The following is a 23,219-nucleotide window of genomic DNA, read 5'->3' on the forward strand; positions in this document are numbered from 1 at the left end:
CACTAGCAATTTACCAAGTAAGTTGTTTGATAACACATCCCAAGCCAGTGATGCTATAGCTCAGGATAAGGGCATTTGGTACCTGCAAGTCCTTTTTCAATGTGCACACCATTCTAATCTGGAGATGAATTATTGCTGGGACTGTTCATGAAGATGTTTGCCACTTTTCAATGACAGTTAAGTGACTTGCTAGTAATGTCCAAGATTAAAATCAGTTCTTAAATTTTCAATATAGACTTATGTTTTTTTTTCTGTTTTAATCTTGTCATTTGACAGGTCTGTTACAAAAGAAAATGTGCTCAAATTCTTTGGAGTTTCATCTTGATGTTGGTATAATAAAGGCACTAGCTGTGGTTTAATCTTACTATATAGCACATGCTGGTGCTTTTTTTTTTATTAATCAGAGACGTTCAATTCAATTTTCCTAGAAGTTATCCCCTCTTTTCTGAACGTCATTTGCAGGTACAGATTAGGTTCTTGCACTTTAATTTCATGGAAGTCCAGAGTTCAAAGATGTATCCAGCTTGATGTTGGTTGCCAACCAACCTTATTAACTAAGAATTTTGTTAATTGATTGTACATATTTTTAATGGTAATGCAATAAACAATTGTCCATTGGTAGCTAATGCAATATAGCAATTCATGTATTCTAGGCATTATTTAAATGCGTTTATTAGAAGATGTGCAGTGTCTCTTTTCTTGCCTTTCTTATCGGAATTTGTTGATTGATGAAGGCCTGTGTCAGGTTTTGCTTGATATTCCATTCTACTACATCCCTGAAGATACCCAATAGCTAACAATCCATAACCCACTGAGTTTGAAAATTTTGATGATTTAAAGCTCCAGGTGAAATTTATCCTCATCTCACTCCCAAAAGGTTGAACTGCTTACTGAGACATTCTGGTCACTTCAGGGTCCTCTGAGCTTCTGCATTGCCATCTGGAATTTTATATGACAGATTATTTTTTTTTTGAACTCCAGGACTGAGTATACTGTTTGCCTTCAAAGGCTGTTGTTCCAGAAGATGATTTGTTTATGTGCGAAAGACTTCATTATTTCAAGAACATTTCGTCTTTTGAATTAAAGATGTACAAAGTAAGGGCAGAGCAATTCTTTGGTGTACAGGAGAGGTTGTCTACAGAATTAAATCTACTCTTCATAGTAATTGGACTGTTACAGAGATGTGAAATAGTTTTCTCTCATGTAACTTTGCAATCACTTTTATAAATGGTGCCTCAAACCAGCGTAGATATCTAACCTAACACTGGAAGGAAAGTAAAGGACACCAGAGTCCCATCATTAAAATCAATGCTATTTTAACAAAAAGCAAGTTGAGCAGTGGAGAAAATTACAAAATGCTTGGAAATTTTTCATTCAGGTTGACAGCAGCTGAGGGAATTAATCCTAAAATCTTAGAACCAAAGGAAGAAAGTAGTGAAGAAGAGGAAGAATTAACACCAGAAGAACAAGGCAAGCCAATTATATTTACATTATTTGTAATATTTATTTAACTTGTGAAAATAGTTCAAAAAATTTAGAATGCTTGTTCACGATGTAGTTTTAAGACCATTTTTACTCGGTTTTATGATTAGGATTTATGTAGTTGCTTTATGCTTAGATAATCTTTTTGTGAGGCTGAAACTTTATGCATTTTTTTCATAATGCAACAAAAAGAGATCTACTTATTTAATGTCACAGTTTAAGTATCTTAATCTTCTGGGAGTATTACAATAATTCATTGAAGTATTCAGATTTAAGAGAAGGTCACTAATTTAAATATGCTCAGCTTGCACCTGTGTGATCAGGGTGTTTTTGGAGCATCTGTCAAAACAGGGAAGCCAGTTAGGTAAGTCAATGTAACTTCAACATATTTCATGGTTCAAACAACATTTTGGCCACTACCAGGTGCATCCAGTAAGCTGTCTAGAACCTAATATGGATGTTATACCTATCGTCAGTTCCCATGTTCAGGCATCGGGATATTCCTAGTCATTTGAATTCCTTCTCTATTCCCCAGTAGAAGTAGAATAGTGTCCTTGAGGTTATGCACCTTAAAAAATAAAAGGCGGTATATAGCCAAACTGTGGAAAAATCTGCCTAATGTATTTAGAGACTAAAAATAAAGGAGGTGGGTGTAATAATCAAGCATGATACCAGGGTAGAAATTTAGCTCAGAAGGTCGGGAAATGGCATCTTTTTGGCTGGCAAGAAAAAATGACAATAGGCAAAAGGCATGGTAGGAATAGTTTAAGGTCCTTAATATTTGTTCTAACAGTGAACAGAGACAGGATTTGTGGTAAGTTAATACATAACTCTTAGGGCCTAGTTTATGGAATTAGTTTGTCAGTTTTGAGAACAAATGAAATGGATTCAACAAGAAAAACAAGTTACTTTGGATTTATTCTTTTGTAATTAATGAAGTATATTCTGGGAAACAGTGATCATAATATTTTGCATCTGTTGTAAAAGTAACCAACTCAAATCTCGATCACCAGTTACACAGGAATGAATTGTGACTAACTTTAAATAATATTTCACCCCTTATTTAAAAAAAACTGTCTATTTTTGCCTTTAAAATGTCAGATGGTTTCCATCACCCTGTAAGGAAGAGAGATGAAAGGCAAATTCCCGTGTGAGAGAAAATAGCACCTAATTTCTGTCTTTAATGTGTAGCAATGTATTTGTAAACAGTGATCCCTTATTCTAATTTCTCCAATAAGAAAGCCTTCTCTTCGTAGCCACTCTATCAAAGACCCTTAGGATCTTGCAGATACAAACCCAAGCTGCTCTGATCTTTCTTCATAAGACAAAAAAAAAGTTTTGGAAACACTCAGGCAACATCTGTTGAAATGAATTAAAGTTTCAAGTCTCCTGTTGTTATTTCAGATTTCCAGCTTCTGCAGGATTTTCTTTCCATTTTCAAAATTTAACTATCTTTATTGTAACTATGCATAATGGCTTATTACTTTTGCATCTATGCTTTCTTAGTTTGCAGAGAAAAGTTGCAGTGCTGTTGGGGTTTTAAGCATTGAAGCTTTCATGGCAAGTGTAGTGTTCCTTAGCAAAGCTAATGGTACATTTACTTTGAGAAAATGTTTTTTCAAAAGTAAAGAATCTTCAAGAAGTGTTCTACTATCGAATCAGTTTTCCAGAACCTACTATGATTTGAGTTAGCAATAGGCTGCTGGAAAAAAATACATTGATTCCACTTTTACAAAATTTAATTTAAAAGGAATGATTCTGAACATTTCTTAACAAAAAGCAGATATGTAGTATTGACTAAAGTTTTAAGTTGTGATATATTTATCGTTATGAATGCTGCTTACCTGTTGTATATTTACAGTAGTGTTTTTTTATTTGAATTTCTAAACCAATGTTCCAAATTCAGCACTAGGGTTAGCAGAGCATCATTTTATATTGTAATGGCAGTGTGTTGTATTCTGCATCCTTAATTCACTCCACTGCCACAATAGAAAGAATTTCATGAGCAAAGTACTGTACAATATTTTGGCCCTGTAGCAATACTGAATGGGAATTAATTTTTATTACTTATATGTTGTGATGAATTAAGTTGTGTAATTGTATTGAAAGCAGTTGCAAATGTAGAATAATGGTAACAGTTAAACTAATTGCGTGTAGACTTTATCCATGGAGGGAAGCGATGCTGGCAGATGTGGGAACCTTTGGGAATTTATGATACGTTTGGTTTGACAATTGGTTATTAATTTTTTTTATTTGTGAAGTCTTGTATCTCTTTAGGCATAGGCTTTGTTTGGGGGGGGGCGGGGAATCAATGCTTTGACAACTAATTTTGATTGGTTGGTGTACTGCTCAAAAGCTAAGAGGATGTGAAGTGTCCTTCTAGTCACCCAGTGCGGTTTTTGTGTTAATTTTGCAGAGCAATATTAAACTTGCTTATTTGGGGAAAGTTCGCAATCTTGGTGAGGAAAAATAGAGTATGTAATTTCAAAATGCTTTGTTTCTTTAAAGAAAACAAGAAACAGTTTGAAATGAAGAGGAAAATGCACTATAATGAAGGCATGAATATCAAACTAGCAAGACAGTTAATAGCCAAGGAACTTGAAGATGAAGATGAGGATGACTTGAAAGAATCCCCAGACTTAAAGGACTTTGAAGATGGTAATCAGTAAAATGTTTGTTTCCATAAGACATAGGAGCAGAATTAGGCCATTTGGCCCATCGAATCTGCTCCACCATTCAATCATGGCTGATCCTTTTTTCCCCTCCTCAGCCCCACTCCCCGACCTTCTCCCTGTAACCTTTGATGCCATGTCCAATCAAAAACCTGTTGAGCTCTGCCTTAAATACACACAATGACCTGACCTTCACAGCTGCCTGTAGTAACAAATTCCACAAATTCGCCACACTCTGGCTAAAGAAATTATTCTGTATCTCTGTTTTAAATGGATGCCCCTATATCCTGAGGCTGTCCCCTCTTGTCCTAGACTCCCCTACCATGGGAAACATCCTTTCCACATCTACTCTGTCTAGGCCTTTCAACATTTGAAAGGTTTCAATGAGATCCCCTCTCATCCTTCTAAATTCCAGCAAGTACTGATCCAGAGCTATCATATGATAACCCTTTCATTCCCAGAATCATCCTTGTGAACCTGCCCTGAACCCTCTCCAATGGCTGCACATCTTTTCTTGGATGAGGAGCCTAAAAGTTATCAAAATACTTGAGGTGAGGCCTCATGAGTGCCTAATAAAGCCTCAGCATCACATCTCTGCTCTTGTATTCTACACCTGTTGAAATGAATGCTAGCATTGCACTTGCCTTCCTCAACACCGACTCGATCTGTAAGTTAACCTTCGGGGTGTTCTACACAAGGACTCCCAAGTCTCTTCACATCTCAGATTTTTGGATTTTCTCCCCATTTAGAAAATAGTTTGCACATTTATTTCTTCTACCGAAGTGCATGACCATGCACTTTCCAACATTGTATTTCATTTGCCACTTTCTTGCCCATTCTCCTAATCTGTCTACCTGTTGCCTCAATACTAACTGCCCTTCCACCAATCCTTGTATCACCTGCAAACTCGCAACAAAGCCATCTGTTCTATCATCTACGTTTGTAAATCATTGATATACAGCGTAAAAAGAAGTGGTCCCAACACCGACTCTTGTGGAACACCACTAGTCACTGGCAGCCGACCAGACAAGGATGCTTTTATTCCCACTTGCTGCCTCCTACCAATCAGCCAATGCTCTAACCATGCCAGTAACCTTCCTGCAATACCATGGGCTGTTAACTTGGTAAGCAACCTCATGTGTGGCACCTTTGTTAAAGGCCTTCTGAAGTCCAAATGTACAATATTCACTGTATCCCCTTTATCTATCATACTTGTAATCTCCTCAAAGGATTCCAATAGGTTTGTCATGCAAGATGAAGGAAGCCATACTTCCTTTGTCCTGTGTCACGAAGTACTCTATAACCTCATGCTTAACAATTGGCTCCAACATCTTCCCAACCACTGAGGTCAGGTTAACTGGTCTATAATTTCCTTCCTGTTGTCTTCCTTCCTTCTTTCTTAAAGAGTGAAATGACACTTGGATTTTTCTAGTCCTCTGACACCATGCCAGAGTCCAATGATTTTTGAAAGATCATTACTAATGCTGCCTCAATCTCCTTCACTACCGCTTTCAGAGCCCTGGGGTGTGGTTCGTCTGGTTTAGGTGACTTGTGTACCCCTGAGGTCTCTCAGCTTTATGAGCACCTTTTTCCCTTGTAATAATAAACTGCACTCATTTCTCTTCCCTCACACCCTTCAAAATTCAGCACACTGCTAGTGTCTTCCACAGTGAAGACTGATGCAAAATACATATTTAGTTCATCTGCCATCTCCTGGTCACCGTTATTATTTCTCCAGCCTCATTTTCTTGTGGTCCTATATCGACTCTCGTGTCTTTTATTTTTTACATGCTTGAAAAAGATTTTACTATCCACTTTGATATCGTTTGATAGTTTGCTTTCATATTTCATCCTTTCCCTTCTAATGATTCTTTTAGTTGCTCTTTGTAGGTTCTTAAAAGCTTCCCAATCCTCTACCTTCCCGCTAATTTTTGCTATGCTGTATGCTGTCTTTTTGCCGTTAGATTAGCTTTGATTTCTCTTGTCAGCCACGGTTGTACTATTTTGCCATTTGAGTACTTCATATGTACTTTATATGCCTGGCAACTGAAGTGCTTTGGGACACTCGTAGAATTCTTAACAATTTTATACAGCAAAAAAATAAAACTTGTTCTGATAAGTTCTAATGTTGAAGCCTATTGGGGGAATAATGTAATGTTGAAGTGCTGTATTGATCTAAAGCCTTTAGCTGGTAGTTTTACAAAGAAACATGCTAACTTTCTGAAGCATTAGCCGTGTTTTAAATGACAATTAAACTTTACCATTAACATCCTCAAAAGTATACTGTAATGGATTTTGTCATCTGCAAGTTGAATTACAGTATTAGAAGTGATCTACAAATCTGAGTCTTTGTTCTATTAGTATGCAATAATTATGTCATTGTCAATTTCTCCCCAAAGAAGTTCACATTTTGGAGAGAATCATAAGAGACTGAAGTGAGACCCTTCAGTATTTTATGATTGTCCACCAGTGTGCTAACCTGTTTTGTCTTCATACTTCTGCTCTTTATGACCAAAAAAATGGTCAAAGTGTTTAAAGAATACATCAGACAAACCAGTTTTTTAAAATTAAATTCATAGTTTTCAGTTTCTGTGTGGCTTTATTAGGATGAAATTGAATTTGCCAATTATAGAGGAACAGTCAGTATTGTTAGTCACAGCTAATTTTTTTAACTAATTTATTTCTTCTTTCCTAACAGATACAGATGAAGAACTTTCTGAAAGTGAAGATCCAGAATCATAGAACAAAGCCATTCTTGAACTCTGACACAAAATATTCCAGTTGACAGCATTAGCCATCATAAGTTTTTAACTTATTGATATGCTGTTGTGTTTTGTGGACAGTTGAACTTAAATTCAGAGAAGAGAAGTTTCATCTGTGCAGTCAGAATTTGGCAGTTCATGTATTTCTACAGTAATGTAAATAAAATATTTTTGAGAGGTGGGCAGTAGGTTGCCAGTCTGCCTGTATTTTTGCGTTTGCGCTAGAATTGGATCACTGATGAAACACTTTTCTGGAAATTGCAATAGTAGTATATTTATTGCTTGGTGCATAATACAGAACATATTTCAGCTCCATACTTTGATTGCTTGACATATTTCCATATGTGTGATATTTGTCGATAGGTTAAGTTCCTATTGATACCTGTGTGGTATAGTTTTGTTTGCTGTTTATTTTGATAATTGATTACCAGTTCTAGTTTGTAACTTTTTTTTGATTTGGCAATGGAGCTTGCCTTTTGAAAAGAGTTCAAAGAGGAAGTCTTGACTGGGGATTATCTTTCTTTGTTAAGATAATTTCAATGCTGCTGATGGTGTAAGTTAAAACAATTGATAGTTGATGGTAGCAAAGGTACTGTGGCCCTGTTTTTTTTTTAAGGAATCTTATCAATTGACAGGTGTAAAATATTTTAAAAGCGCCAGCACCAACAATAAATGCACCTATAATTTGCTGTGGGTCAGTCTGTAAAACAAATGTCCTAACAAAGTTGTTTGATCATCTATTGTAATAAACTGTTTGCATCAGGGAATGAAAGGGGTGAAAAGCTACATGTTTATGATCTAAATGATGGCGTAGTTCTTGGTAAAATTGTGCTGTATATATCTCCACAAATTTTGATTTAAGAAATGCATTGGATTTGGTTTTGAGTGGCACATGGTTATAAAGCTTTGAAAGGAAACCATTTCTATCATTGAAACAAGACTAAATGTTTTAATTTCATAGTTGAGTCTAGTTTCTGTGAGATGGAATGTGTAATTGAGGTGAATTTTCTTTAAGTGTGTATCACAATCTGAATGTTAGTAAATGTAACATTTAACAAGTAATTGGTTTTGCATGTCTCAACTAATTATCATGTCTTTTATTTCAGCATGACAAACTAGGTTTCCATGACCTTTACACGGAATTGTGCTACTTTCAGTGTATGAAAGCTATTCCTGTTATTTGAATGGAGACATAAAATAAAAAGTGTAATCACTTTGTGTAGGTAGATGAAGATTATATTGCCTGGTTTATTTGAGGGGCTGTTATTCCTTTTCCACATAGCACTCCTTGTATTCAAGGTTACATAATGATGATGATATTTTTGGTAAAGTTCAATAATCCCCAGTGTCCTATAATTGCAGAAGACAAATTTCAAGAGTTTCATTGCAAGCTTATGGTACTAGATCAGTGGAAATAAACAGTCACTAAATAATGTGATTACTGAAGAGAGAATTGTATCAAACTTCAGTTACACAGAAATATGCAATCTGATCTAAAATGTAATCAGTTTTGTCAACAAAGTCAAGGAGAACCAAGGAAGATTGCAAACGGGACCAAAATAACTGCAATATATTTTAATATAGTGCTTGTAAAGATTGCTTCCAATAAATATTTCAAAATATTTATCCAGTTCATTTCAGCTTTTAATTTTATCTTTTGTATGGGGGAAAACTCACCAGGTTAGGGGGCATATGTAGAAATGGAAACTGTCATTGTTTTGGAGTCCAAAGCCATTCAAATATAACCCTAATAATCGATTGTACAACCTACTCAATGACATTACTGCTGAATGAGTATTACCCTTTTCCCCCACTAGTTAGTTAGGCTATGATGCAGAAATTTTTGACAGCAATACATTAGATCCTGTGGGTAGCTCTTATCATGGTCAACTATAGACAAAGCTCTTACTTTGCCTTTACCACCAGTCAAAGCAATCTCATGACTCAGGGGAGATAATTAAGTTTATTCTTGGATGATGTGATGCTTTATTCATGAAATGCACTGTTTCATTCCGAAGAAGTGAAGCAGCTACTAAAACTGAAGAAAAAAATTGAGATAATTATATTTACCTCAACCTATCTGAACTGGGTATATGAAGTATGTTTCAGTTTACTACATTAAAACAGTAGCAAATATCTGGTTATATTTTAAATGTTTCATAGCATAAATTCTTTATCTTTTTTTTTCAGGCAGACTGTTCTTTTTAACTACCCATTGTATTTCTTTTGTATATTTAAGTTTATCATTTACATCAACTCAGTATAATTTGGTAAAACCTAAAATAACTTGATCAAAAACCTATTTACCTCCTGCAAACAGTTTTGTTTAAAAAAAAAAGCTGGAGATAGTTTAACTGCCAAGTCAGGATCGCAGGCTTTGTACTGCTGTCTTCATCTATGATCCAGAATTAATTTGGAAATATCAAAACCAAATAGTTGCGTCTTGGGTCTCAGGATTGATTGTAAGTAGTTACTGGTGGATATTGCATGGGGAGGCTACTTGTACTGAATGTTTAACATTGCATGATGAAGCATAATGGCACTTGCAACAAAGACAGTACTGCAGCACAGTTCTCTTAAGTACAACTTCTGCAAGTAATTTTGAATTTGAGAGTGTTGAAATAATCTTGCTGTCGATTTGGAAATTAATTTTTATTTTCGCAAGTTATCAATTAGTTAATCACTAATGCAGGAAAAAAATCTCAATTTGATTCAGGAGTATTGTGTGAATGAAGCTGCATAATAACATGATGGCGTAGATGGTCAGTTTGATCAAAAATGTAACTTTTGAAGGAACCAGAAGGAGAGGCTTGGGGAGAGAGTTCCAAAGCTTAGAGCTGGAGAAGTGAAGGAAGGTTGACACTATGTGTCAATTGCATTTGATAAGAGAGGACTGATTTAGGGGGTGGAGATACGCAAAAGGATTATAGGGCTAGGTAAGGAATGAATAGGACATGATCAGGGAGAGATTTTCAAGCAAGGGAATGAATTTCAATGTAGATTTTTTCCTGAAAAGGAATAGTGTAGGTCAACACTCAGAAGGATGATTATTGAATAAAATGATGGAAAGTTAGAATATTGGCAGGCAGAGTTTTGGATAACCTCAAGCTTTAGATGAGTAGAAACCTGTCTATTGAAGAAATAGTTTTGAGGTCAAAGATGTGGATGAGAGTTTCACCGAAAGATGGGCTGAAGGTGTGATGCAGTACAGGTGGACGATGGGGTATGATGGTTGAACGGTCAGTTCAGTTTATGAAATGTAAAGGAGAGTGTGGATTGCAGTGTGAGCCAAGCCTGTGGCAGGGACTGAGGGTAATTCCCAGTTTTCAGTTGGAAATTTCCACTCATCTAGAAATGTTATTAGATGAACAAAAAGATATAACCATATAACAATTACAGCACAGAAACAGGCCATCTCGGTCCTTCTAGACCATGCCGAACTCTTACCCTATCCTATTCCCACTGACCTGCACTCAGCCCATAACCCTCCATTCCTTTCCTGTCCATATATCTATCCAATTTAACTTTAAACAACAACATAGAACCTGCCTTTACCACTTCTGCTGGAAGCTCATTCCACACAGCTACCACTCTCTGAGTAAAGAAGTTCCCCCTCATGTTACCCCTAAACTTTTGTCCTCTAATTCTCAACCCATGCCCTTTTGTTTGAATCTTCCCCACTCTCAATGGAAAAAGTCTAACCACGTCAACTCTATCAATCCCCCTCATAATTTTAAATACCTCTATCAAGTCTCCCCTCAACCTTCTATGCTCCAACGAATAAAGACCTAACTTGTTCAACCTTTCTCTGTAACTTAGGAGATGAAATCCAGGCAACATTTTAGTAAACCTCAATAAAACCTCAATTTTATTGACATCCTTCCTATAATTCGGTGACCAGAACTGTACACAATACTCCAGATTTGGCCTTACCAATGCCTTATACAAATTCAACATTACATCCCAACTCCTATACTCAATGCTCTGATTAATAAAGGCCAGCAAACCAAAAGCTTTCTTCAACACCCTATCCACATGAGATTCCATCTTTGGGGAACTGTGCACCATTATTCCTAGATCCCTCTGTTCTAAAGCATTCTTTAATGCCCTACAATTTACCATGTATGTCCTATTTTGATTAGTTCTACCAAAATGTAGCACCTCACATTTTTCAGCATTATACTCCATCTGCCATCTTTCAGCCCACTCTTCTAACGGTCCTAAATCTCTCTGCAAGTTTTGAAAACCTACCTCATCATCCACAACACCACCTATCTTAGTATCATCTGCATACTTACTAATCCAATTTACCACCCCATCATCTAGATCATTAATATATATGACAAACAACATTGGAGCCAGTACAGATCCTTGAGGCACACTGCTACACACCATCCTCCAATCTGAGACACAGTTATCCACCACTACTCTCTGGCGTCTCCCATCTAGCCACTGCTGAATCCATTTTACTACTTCCATACTAATGCCCAACGATTGAACCTTCCTAACTAACCTTCCATGTGGAACCTTGTCAAAGACCTTACTGAAGTCCATATAGACAACATCCACCGTTTTACCCCCATCAACTTTCTTAGTAACCTCATCAAAAAATTCAATAAGATTTGTCAAACATGGCTTTCCACGCACAAATCCATGTTGACTGTAATCAGACCCTGTCTATCCAGAAAATTATATATACCATCTCCAGGAATACTTTCCATCAATTTACCCACCACTGACATCAAACTCACAGGGCGATAATCGCCAGGTTTACTCTTAGAACCCTTTTTAAACAATGGAACCAATGAGCAATATGCCAATCCTCCAGCACCATCCCTGTTTCTAATGACATTTGAAATATTTCTGTCAGAGCCCCTGCTATTTCCACACTAACTTCCCTCAAGGTCCTAGGGAATATCTTGTCCAGACCCGGAGACTTATCCACTTTTATATTCCTTAACAGTGTCAGTACTTCCTCTTCTTTAATTGTCATACTTTCCATAACTACCCTACTTGTTTCCTTTACCTTACACAATTCAATATCCTTCTCCTTAGTGAATACCGGAGAAAAGAAATTGTTCAAAATCTCCCCCATCTCTTTTGGCTCCGCACATAGCCGTCCACTCTGATTCTCCAAGGGACCAATTTTATCCCTCACTATCCTTTTGCCACTAACATAACTGTAGAAACCCTTTGGATTATTTTCACCTTACTTGCCAAAGCAGCCTCGTATCTTCTTTTAGCTTCTCTAAGTTCTTTCTTACGATGCTTTTTACATTCTTTATATTCCTCGAGTACCTCATTAACTCCAAACTGCCTATATTTATTGAAGATCTCTCTTTTTCTGAACCAAGTTTCTAATATCTCTTGAAAACCATGGCTCTCTCAAACTTTTAAACTTTCCTTTCAACCTAACAGGAACATAAAGATTCTGAACCCTCAAAATTTCACCTTTAAATGACCTCCATTTCTCTGTTACATCATTCCCATAAAACAAATTTTCTTAATCCACTCCTTCTAAATCCTTTTGCATCTCCTCAAAGTTAGCCTTTCTCCAATCAAAAATCTCAATCCTAGGTCCAGTCCTATCCTATCCTTCTCCAAGATGGCATGATAGTCGAGGGACTATTAGAGTTAATAGTGAAGTGGAACCTATTGTCATTAAGTTGCTATGTATTTTGACTATTCTGATGTTTAACAGTTACAAAACTAGTGTCAAATCTTGTAGCAAGCCAAACAATAGAATCTCAGCAGATACATATCAATACTTTGTTCATTTCCTTCTGCTCATAACTCCTGGTTTTTTGTGAAAGCCCCTCTGTTATTATATAAATGTACTAATTTGCAGAATTAGTTATGACTGTACATTTTTGTTCATGTTATTGATTTAAATCTTTCACTTGTTCTTCCTATAAAAGGTAGAGGACTCGGGTATTGGGTTCACTCAATGTGCAGATGCACTTTGTGTAAATCTGCATAAGTCACAAAACTAATCACAATGTCTCAGGAATCTAATCCTTCCTCAAGCTATTATTTACTTCTCTTATTTTATCACTAAGGTTAAGGGAGATTAAAAATTTGGCTGAGTGTTGTAATAACAATAACCTCTCAGTCAATGTCAGTAAGACCAAGGAACTGATTGTAGACTTCAGGAGAGGTCCATGAGCCAGTACTCACCGGAGGAGCAGGTGTGTAGAGGGTCAGTATCTTTACATTCCTGGATGTTCACTGTCTCAGAGGACCTATCCTGGACCCATCATATAAATATAATTGCAATGCCCTCAGGTGACTGCGGAGATCTGACATGACATCAAAAAAACCTTGGCAAACTTGTATAGATGTGTGGTGGAAAATGTGCTGACTGGCTGTGTTACAGCCTGGTATGGGAACACCAATGCCTTTGAGCAGAAAATCCTATAAAAGCTAGAGGACTCTGCCCACTACATCACAGGTAAAGCCCTCCCAACCATTGAACACGTCTACATGAAACGTTGCCATAGAAAAGCAGCACCCATCATCAAAGACCCTCACCACCCAAGCCATAGTCTTTTCTTGCTGCTGTCATTAGGTAGAAGGACTCGCACCATCAGTTTCAGAAACAGTCACTACCCCTCAACCTTTTGAACAAAAGGGGATAACTATAGTCATTCTTTTTCTGGTGTTCCCACAACCAAGGGGACTCTATCTTTTTATTTATTGCTATTTATGTTTACATTTGTACAGTTTGTTGTTCATTGATCCTGTTTAGTTGTATAGATTTGCGAACTATATCCGCATAAAAAAGAATCTCAGGGTTGTGTGTGTGACATTATGTACTCTGATAATAAATTTTACCTTGAGCTTTAAGTACCAGGGCTTATTAGCCCTAAGTAACATATTACAGTCAAAGGTCCTGTTTTTGATCTGTCTCCTGAAAATCAGAACTACTATCATTTTATTCTTTACCAAGAGCTACAAATTATTTGTCTCTATTCTCTCCAGTCCTAACATTGGCATAACCTACTGCAATTCTTTGAGGAAATTGCAAGCAGGGTAGACAAAGGAGATGCAGTAGACCTGGTGTACTTGGATTTTCAGAAGGCCTTTGACAAAGTGCCACACATGAGGTTGCTTAGCAAGATAAGAGCCCATGGAATTACAGGGAAGTTACCAGCATGAGTGGAGCATTGGCTGGTCGGCAGAAAACAGAAAGTGGGAATAAAGGGATTCTATTCTGGCTAGCTGCTGGTTACCAGTAGAGTTCCACAGGGGTCGGTGTTGGGACCACTGCTTTTTACGATGTATGTCAATGATTTGGACTATGGGATTAATGGATTTGTGGCTAAATTTGCTGATGATACAAAGATAGATGGAGGAGCGGGTAGTGTTGAGGAAACAGAGCCTGCAGAGAGACTTAGATAGTTTAGGGGAATGGGCGAAGAAGTGGCAAATCAAATGAAAAACAATGTTGGAAAATGTATGGTCATGCAATTTATGGAAATAAATGGGCAGTCTATTACTTAGATGGGGAGAGAATTCAAAATGCAGAGATGCAAAGGGACTTGGGAGTCCTTGTGCAAGATATCCCAAAGGGTAACCTCCAGGTTGAGGTGGTGGTGAAGAAGGTAAATGCAATGTTGGCATTCATTTCCAGAGGTATAGAATGTAAGAGCAGGGATGTGATGTTGAGGCTCTATAAGGCACCCGTGAGACCACACTTGGACTATTGTGTGCCATTTTGGGCTCCTTATTTTTAGAAAGGATATACTGACATTGGAGAGGGTTCAGAAAAGATTCACGAGAATGATTCTAGGAATGAAAGGGTTACCATATGAGGAATGTCTGACAGCTCTTGGGCCGTATTCACTGGAGTTCAGGAGAATGAGGAAGAATTCAGAAACATTCTGTATGCTAAAAGGCTTGAACGGCTTAGATATGGCAAAGTTATTTCCCATGGTAGGGGATTCTAGGATAAGAAGGCAAACTTCAGGATTGAAAAACGTCCTTTCAGAACTGAGATGCGGAGAAATTGCTTTAGTCAGAGGGTGGTAAATCTGGAATTTGTTGCCATGACAGGCCGTGGAGGCCAAGTCACTGGGTGTATTTAAGGCAGAGATAGATAGGTTCTTGATTAGCCAGGGCATCAAAGGGTATGGGGTGAAAGCAGGGGAGCGGGGATGACTGGAAGAATTGGATCAGCCCATGATTGAATAGCAGAGCAGACTCGATGGGCCAAATGGCCTACTTCTCCTATATCTTATGGTCATTTCCAAAGTAATTACACCTTTTGGACTCATCCTGTGGAATCTTTTACTGTTCATGGCACTTTGGTTTTAATCATAATTTTCCTTTCTTGGATTGATCATATATAAAGATGATAGATTCATCTGTGAATTCCATACTCTTTGGATTTCTATTTCACACTGCAATTTTTTTTAACTATCTACTTTTGTGCTTGTTTGGTTTGGCACTGGCTAATTTGCTCTGTTTGCATTCTATATTTTAAAGCGTATGTTTTTTTTCCTATGAAAATCAATTTTCACTGTTTTGTATCTGGAGAATATAAGTGTTGTCCTTTCTTGGGTGAGGAGACCAAAACTGCAGCCACTAGTTCAGGGATGTCCTGCCCATGGCTCTGTATAGCTGTTCCAAGACATTCTTAGGCATTTATTCACGTCCCTTCACTATGAAACCCAATATACCATTTGCCATCTGAACTATTTGCTGCACTGATTGCTTTCAGTGACTAATGTGTAAGGCAGCAAAGTTTTTTGATGCATTGCCATTGGCTGATCTAACACCATTTACTTTTATGTTTGCTATAATGGATAACATTTATCCATGTTTTTCTGCATCTGCTTGCTAAAATTTTGTAAGTTGCCTTGAAGCTTCTTTGCATTCTCCTCACAATTCATTTGTGATTGCAAGCTAAATATTCTTGTAATTCCCTTGTCATGGAAGACACATGTAGTATTTATATTCTAACAAGCATGTGGACCCTACTGGTTACTTACTGCCATTCCAGTAAAGACAAATTTATTCCTGTTGTTTCTGACGTGTGAACCAATTCTCAATCCATCAACAAACACATCATGCAATACCTTGTGCTTCAATTTCACATACTAACCATTTATGTGGAACTTGTAACTTATGTGGAATTTCTGCATCACATCACATGCACACTCTTTCTCCCTTGCCTATTCTACCAATTGCGTTATTAAATCTTTACCAGATTTATCAAACACTATTTCCCTTTCAGGAATCCATGTTGACCTTGTTTAGTCTTCGCAAACACGAGGAATTCTGCAGATGCTGGAAATTCAAGCAACACACATCAAAGTTGCTGGTGAACGCAGCAGGCCAGGCAGCATCTCTAGGAAGAGGTACGGTCGACGTTTCGGGCCGAGACCCTTCGTCAGGACTTGTTGATATCTTTGAATGTCCTGTTACTTCATCCTTTATAACACCTAGGTTACACATGCCACCCTCTATAGGTTAAGTAGAAAATGACAATCAATGCAGCCACTATTTCTCTGTTTCCTATTTGTACCCTGGGATTCAAATGATCAGATCTAAAGTGCCACTAAATTTCCCAGCATTATTTTCTTACTAATACTATTTTCCTTAATCAGTATAACTTTTCAAAGATGGTGATTGAGATTGGGAGTTTACATTTGGGAAGGCATATGCGATTAATTTTTGTGGAGGTTGAGGGCAGAGTGATTAACCAGGTACTAGTTGATAATCACAATTTAATCAACTGCTCACCCTCTTCAAATTCCACCATTAATTTTCTTTTCTCTAATCACTCCTCCCATAACTCTAAGATATCTGTTCCTCTGGTCTGGCTTTTTGTGCTTCCATATTTGCACAAAATGCTTCTCGTTTTGTGTCCTCCTGTCCTCCAACAGTCCAGGATTTAAATGTCATTCCACTTCGCAACCCGTGTGTCTCCCACTGTGCTTCTAGAATAATTCTTTAAACGTGACTCTTGAACTTTTTTGGTCACTTGCTCTGGTGGCTCCTGATATGACTCTGAAAATTTTGAGTGATTATGTCACTGGGAATTGCATTGAGATGATTCTCCATGTTGAAGGCCCTATGTAAATACAAGTTATTTATATAAGTTTAATATGCCATTTCATAATTTTTCTAAGGGAATGAAATCTCCTTGAACAACTACCAATATTACAATTTTAAATTTCGATATTGATGTAAGAAAATTATTTTCCCAAGAAAATTATAGCTGGAAGAAGAACTGGAGAAATAAAACCCTAGAACTTTTTAAGGAACAATTCAGTGGTGAATTTGCTTTGGAAATAGGCAAGATTTAGGCATTCTATTGGATATGCAGTGAGACTACAGCTGCATAGAATTTTGCAAGATGCACATCTGGGGGGAAAATGCAAGCATCGCAAGACCAATATTTAACCACAACTTGACAGTATGAATGTGTATTGTCTTCATGAATGCAGTGAGGCACAGCAATTCAAAGTTAACATTTATTTGCAGAACATTATGCTTGAAATAATTAACTGCTAAGCTTCAAGACTGGCACTTCTGCATTGTTGAGAAGGAGGACGGCACATAATTGTTATCCCTCGTATCACAGTACAAGCAATAGGTTGAGAAAAGTGACCTATGTTTGAAGTCTGCCTGTCTGTCTGGGTACCATATCCCATGCAGACTTTGGTGACCGTGGTTTTCCATATAGATCTATATTTCATTTTTTGTATGACTTCCATTTCCTCGATGTGTAGCCACCTGGCTATGCTTTTGATGTACATAAGCCAAGGTCTTCCTCTAGGTTTACTCCTTTCAATCTTTCCAGAGAGTATGAGTTTTTCTAGTTCATCTTTCCGTATGATGTGTCTGAGGAATCTGAGTTGTCTTTCTCATTGTTGGTATGAGTGATCGAACTGCTTGGGCTCTTCTGAGAACTTCTTCATTTGATGTGTGTGGTCCATGATATTTTTTATATTCTTCTGTAGAACCTTAATTCAGCTGCTTCTAGCCTCTTTTCCATTGCTGGAGAAATGATCCAGCATTCACTTCCATAAGTCAGAATAGAATAAATGTAGCACTGCAGTATACTGTTTTTAGTGTACATGCTCATCTTTCTGTCTGTTAATATGGTCTTCATTTTTTGGAAAGCTTCTTTTGCCATTGCTATTCTGTATTTGATATCTGTGTCGCACCTGCCATTACTTGTTATTAGGCTGCAAAGATATTTGAATTTGTTGACTTGTTTGATGTTTGTATTTCCGATCTTGATCACACGTTGTGGGATGTTTGTCTTTCTGGAGATGACTATGCTTTCTGTCTTCTTGGTGTTGATTGAGAGGCCTCTGCGATTACTTTCTGCTGCCCCTATAGTGAGTAGTTCTTGAAGTTTTGTTTCTGAGTCAGCTATTAATGTTTAAAGTACAAGCCAAAAAGGCTTTTAACCGATACTTCTAATTCTCTGCTGCTTTAAAGTATTTACAATGTAGTCATATGTTACTAGTAAAGAATAAGATTACACTGGATTATTTTAAGAATTAATTTTTTATTAATTTTTCACGAATTTGCGCACCTGGGAAAAGCCAAAACAGGCAGCAATAAGTATATTGTGCTTTTTATTGCAAAAATACACTTTCTTCATAATATGCAGTAAATGCTGTCTTTCTCAACATTCATTTTATCATCAATACCATTCACGTTTCCTTCTGAAGCAATGCATCCATGAAATGTTTGAGGTGTTACACAGGACCCATCCCTTCGAAGTCTCCGTCGCCCGCCTGCGGTCTACTCTACAAAGCTTGCGCAAGGTAGAACTGAATTTCAACATAGATTCCCACGCTGAGGAATAGCATTCACTGTGGATATCTCCTTACGCTGGAAGAGCAACAGGTTCTGGGCAGACCAAAGTGTTTTTTCATCGACTTGATGATCTTCCAGCAGCAGTTTAAAGATTGTTTCAGTATGTACCCTCATGAGCAGCTGGGGTCCTCTAATACATGGCTGCTTGAAGTGAAGCTTGGCAAGGACAACTGCTTCATTTCTATGTGATGTACAGGACATATGGCTCTAACCTTAAATCAATCAATCAATCTCTCAATCTCTCTCGTGCTCTCTCTCCCTCTCTCACTCGAGCTTTGTTCAGCTTTCAGTACTGCACTTTAAGAGTGCCACAGGTATTCTTGGACGGAAAATTCAACATTGTTCAGGTTTGTATAGAGAAACTGTAGGTGCACTTTTGCTAATAACAATAGGCTTGTGACCAAGATTGCTCCCCCTCCCAAAAAGTTCTTATTTTCCAGTTCCATTATTGTCTTGCTTCTTCCCCCCCTTCCAACTTCCAAACTATAATATTTCAGATCTTGAATGTGACATTTTCTGACTCGTATTTTCCTTTGCTTCTCCTGTGATACAATTGATCTTAAACACTAACAACAGGAATTCTGCAGATGCTGGAAATTCAAGCAACACACATAAAAGTTGCTGGTGAACGCAGCAGGCCAGGCAGCATCTCTAGGAAGAGGTGCAGTCGACGTTTCAGGCAGAGACCCTTCGTCAGGTTCACCAGCAACTTTTATGTGTGATCTTAAACACTATCAGGCTTGTGGAGCTGTAGCTTTTATCATTTGTGAATGATTGGGTCGTTTTTACTCGTAATTTAAGATAAAATTCACTTTATTGAGTTGCTTAATGGTACAAGCTAATTGTTCTAAAGCAAAAATTGATACGCTCAAATATCATATTCAGTGTTCTATTTGAAAGATCATTGCTGCCTGATCTGCAGAACATTTTCAGCTTTTACTGTTTACATTTCTGGTAGATTTATTTTGCTTTTGGATCCAACTTTCCCACCTTTTGCTACAACAATTGACAGCAGATGGCGATATCATTACCTTTAACTCAATTGATCGCCGTCACTTCGATTATAATTTACCTTATCGTATGCTTCCTTCCAATAACAATGTTTTGGTATCAATATTCTTGTAAATATAGACATGCTACGTGCAACTTACGAATAAATTGGCGGTGTACCATTGTTTTTCCGAAGTATAGCTCTTCGTAAAAAGATGAACACAATTTTAAAAAATATATAATTTTAATTGGGACTTCTACCGTCCTTCCCCATCTCTTTTTTTAACCAGCCCCAGAATGTTCGTGCAATCAAACTTGATCTAACCGCTGAGCCCACCCCGTCACTTCGCTGGATGTTATTGGCTCACGGGGAGGAGCCGCAGCCCGCATTGGTGAGGTAGTTGTCTATCACAGCGGGGAGGGTAGGGTAGGGTAGGGTGTGTGTGTTCGTGTATTCGCTGTTGCTGGGCTGGATGTGGCAAAATAGTAGGGCCTCCGAGTGATGAGCGAGCGATTAGAAGCCGCGCCTTAAACACACTGAACATCGACCGAAGGGCGACGGTAAGCCTGTGCTTAACGAGGGACAGGCGCCATGAAGCTGATGGTGGATTTCGAGGAGTGTCTGAAGGACTCGCCGCGCTTTAGGTAGGCCTTTGATTTGGGAATAGATTTTGGGAAGGGGCTGGGCAGTTGCCTTCTACTAGGGGCTTCCAGCAGTTCGGCGGTATCTTGTTCCGTACCTTCTTGTCACCTCACAACTGTGTGTGTTTGGGGGGTGGGGTACGTTCGCTCTGTTCTCTTCTGTCTTCATGTTAATTATTATTTGTTCAAATTATCCGTTCCAGTTTGAATTCTAATGAAAGTCCTTATGGTGTGGTAAAAGGCACCGTTAACCCGAAACAGGCGGTCGAACTCGCTCTGCAACCTCAGATATTTTAAAGGAACAGTCCAGTTAGGGGGTTGCCCTCTTTAGTTCTCGTTTATAGTGTAATGTTAGCAGCGTTATCCCATTGTCTTTGTAGAGACCAATTATGGTCCTCATGATAAAATCGTTTGGTCATTGATTTGATTTTTTACGACAGGCACCTAGACCAGCTTCTTTATAATTCATCATTTGTGATTAGTCAGTTGGCAGAAATTGTACAATAAAAAGGTTTTATTTTGCGGAATTTTGAAAGCTGCTAGCATCACTTTTGGTATCGACCTAAGGTTAACGCGAATTATGTTAGTTTTTTAATCTTGTAAATTGACGTCTGTTAATAAAATTCAATATGAAGGTCATAATAGTCATGTGATATTTCTGTTCAAATCTGCCTTTGACGATCTTTGTATCAAGCTGCTGGTTTCTGGTTTAAGTCAATGGTGGTTGTGATTAATGAAAGTGAGAGGAGGTAGACTTACGTTTACTGGAGTTCAGAATCTTTCACATTTAATGAATTACTGAGGGATAAAAGTGTTTGAGTTTGTTATTCGACTGGTGTTTACACTACTCAAGCAAATAATTTTATTGATACCAATGCTGTCCCTTTATTTAGCCTACTGCTCATTTATCCATGTTATCTACTTTTATTATTGCATGATGGGCAAGTAAATTTGGCAACCATTTTGCATAGCAATATCACGTAAATCAGTATGTTGGGTGAGTAATTAAGTCTTTTGTAGAGATATAGAATCAGAGTTATATAGCATAGTATCAAAATCAGGTTTCTTATACGACATGACCTACAGTGACTATACTGACCATTGTCTATTTATACTTATTACACTTGCTTGCATTAATTCCATATCCTCCCATGTCTTGTTCAAGTGCTTGTCCATTTTTACTGCCTGTTACACCTACTGATGTCTATAGCAGCAGGGAAGGTCCTTGGTCTCTGTCTGTCCTTGGCTACCAGTTTTGGTCTTGGCAATGTTCAGGGCTTCCTTCATTGTGGCAGTAGTGTCCTCCCGGTTTTCACCACAGTCAGCCATGTAAGTCCTAGGTGGAAACTCTGAAATACTGTCGTACACAGATGTAGAAGGATTCTTCATTGCTGTTTCCCTAAGTTTTGTTTGACCAGTCAGGGCTGTTAGCCCTGAGCTGAACCCCTATCTACCGAAGCTGGAGGACAGATGGACCACTCTTAATTTGACCTGTTTGGCATGGGTGACCCTGCTAAGAGCCAAAGCAGAAGCCCCCGACTCCAACCAGCATAGCTCTCTGGGTCACTGAGGCACACAAGCCTCCAAGCCATGACTAAGTTGTGGTCCTTTTGGATCCCTGTTCAGACCCATCTTAAATGTTGCTGTTCTTACCTCTTCCACCTCAGTCTCTGGCAGCACATTTTGGATATCTACTCCTTGAGTGAAACATTTACTTCTCACTTCCCTTTTAATCTACTCTTCCTCACCTTAAACCAGTAGCCTCTAGTTGTAGACATTCCTGTCATGGGAAACAAATTTGGACTATCTACCCCTTCTATGTTTCCCATTATTTTAGACTCCATACCTCTATTGTGCCAGCTTTCTTTCAGTCTTCTTCACTCCAACGGAAACAGGCCTAGGCTATCCAGTCTCTTTTAACTCACAGCCTCCGATCCAGCCAACATCCATGTAACCCTTTTCTGCACTTTCTCCAGTTTAGTTGCATGTTTCCTGTAGTGTGGTTGCACCAATGTTTCCTACAACTGTGATGTGACATTCTAACATTTGAACTCACTGCCTCAGCTGATGAAGGGATACATGCTGTATGCTTTCTATGTTGCTTCCTTCAGGGAACTATGCATGTATACCCCAAGAGATTTTCTATTCAACAGCACGCCACAAGGTCATGTCTTTTTGATATGTCCTGGCTTGGTTTCACTTCCTAAATGCATCGTTTCATATTTATCTGATTTTTAAAAAAATTCCATCTTCCATTCTCTTACCCAATTTCTGAGTATACCACTAATTTCAGTCTCATCTGCAGAATTTCTGATCATGCCACCTACATTGTCACCCTAATCTATTTTTGGATGAACAAAAGATGTAGGTAGCACTAATCTCTGGCGCACCATTAGGTACCAGTCCACTGATCTGCAGAACAACCCTTTGCCTCCTATCATCAGGCCAATTACTGGGAACTTGCTGCCCTTGAGTTCTTCATATTTTGATGTTGACTTTATAAGGCTCACTTTGCTGCCTCACTTGGAATATTCTGATCAGCTTTGGGCCCCTTGTTCATGAAAGAATGTGCTGACAAGAATGATTTTGGGAATGAAAGAGTTATCATTTGAGGAGTATTTGATGGCTCTGGACCTGTACTTGCTGCAATTTAGAAAAATGGGGGAAGGGGGAATTCTCATTGAAATCTATTGAATGTTAAAAGGCCTAGATAGAGTGGCTGTGGAGAGGATGGGTCCTATAATGAGGGAGTCTAGGACCAGAGGGGACAGCCTCAGCATTGAGGCACGTGCATTAAGAACAGGGATTAGAAATTTCTTAAGCCAGAGAG

At 38.1% G+C, this 23,219-nt stretch overlaps 2 protein-coding genes across 3 annotated transcripts in view; both read left to right on the plus strand.

Moving 5' to 3' along the window:
- Nucleotides 1-8,540, plus strand: part of ppp1r2 (protein phosphatase 1, regulatory (inhibitor) subunit 2) — a 27,179-nt gene extending 18,639 nt beyond the window's left edge. The window contains exons 4-6 of the mRNA XM_063045717.1: nucleotides 1,379-1,470; nucleotides 3,991-4,140; nucleotides 6,853-8,540. Of these exons, the coding sequence (XP_062901787.1) occupies nucleotides 1,379-1,470; nucleotides 3,991-4,140; nucleotides 6,853-6,896 (286 nt within the window). The 3' untranslated portion in view covers nucleotides 6,897-8,540. The remainder of the gene's footprint in view (nucleotides 1-1,378; nucleotides 1,471-3,990; nucleotides 4,141-6,852) is intronic.
- Nucleotides 8,541-20,199: 11,659 nt separating this feature from the next.
- The window catches only part of LOC134345289 (arf-GAP with coiled-coil, ANK repeat and PH domain-containing protein 2-like), a 146,114-nt gene continuing 143,094 nt past the window's right edge, over nucleotides 20,200-23,219 (plus strand). For both annotated transcript variants that reach the window (XM_063045718.1, XM_063045719.1), the window contains exon 1: nucleotides 20,200-20,392. In XM_063045718.1, the coding sequence (XP_062901788.1) occupies nucleotides 20,340-20,392 (53 nt within the window). In that variant the 5' untranslated portion in view covers nucleotides 20,200-20,339. The remainder of the gene's footprint in view (nucleotides 20,393-23,219) is intronic.

Source organism: Mobula hypostoma, chromosome 4, assembly GCF_963921235.1.
Source record: "Mobula hypostoma chromosome 4, sMobHyp1.1, whole genome shotgun sequence".
In the NCBI taxonomy this organism is placed as follows: domain Eukaryota; kingdom Metazoa; phylum Chordata; class Chondrichthyes; order Myliobatiformes; family Myliobatidae; genus Mobula; species Mobula hypostoma.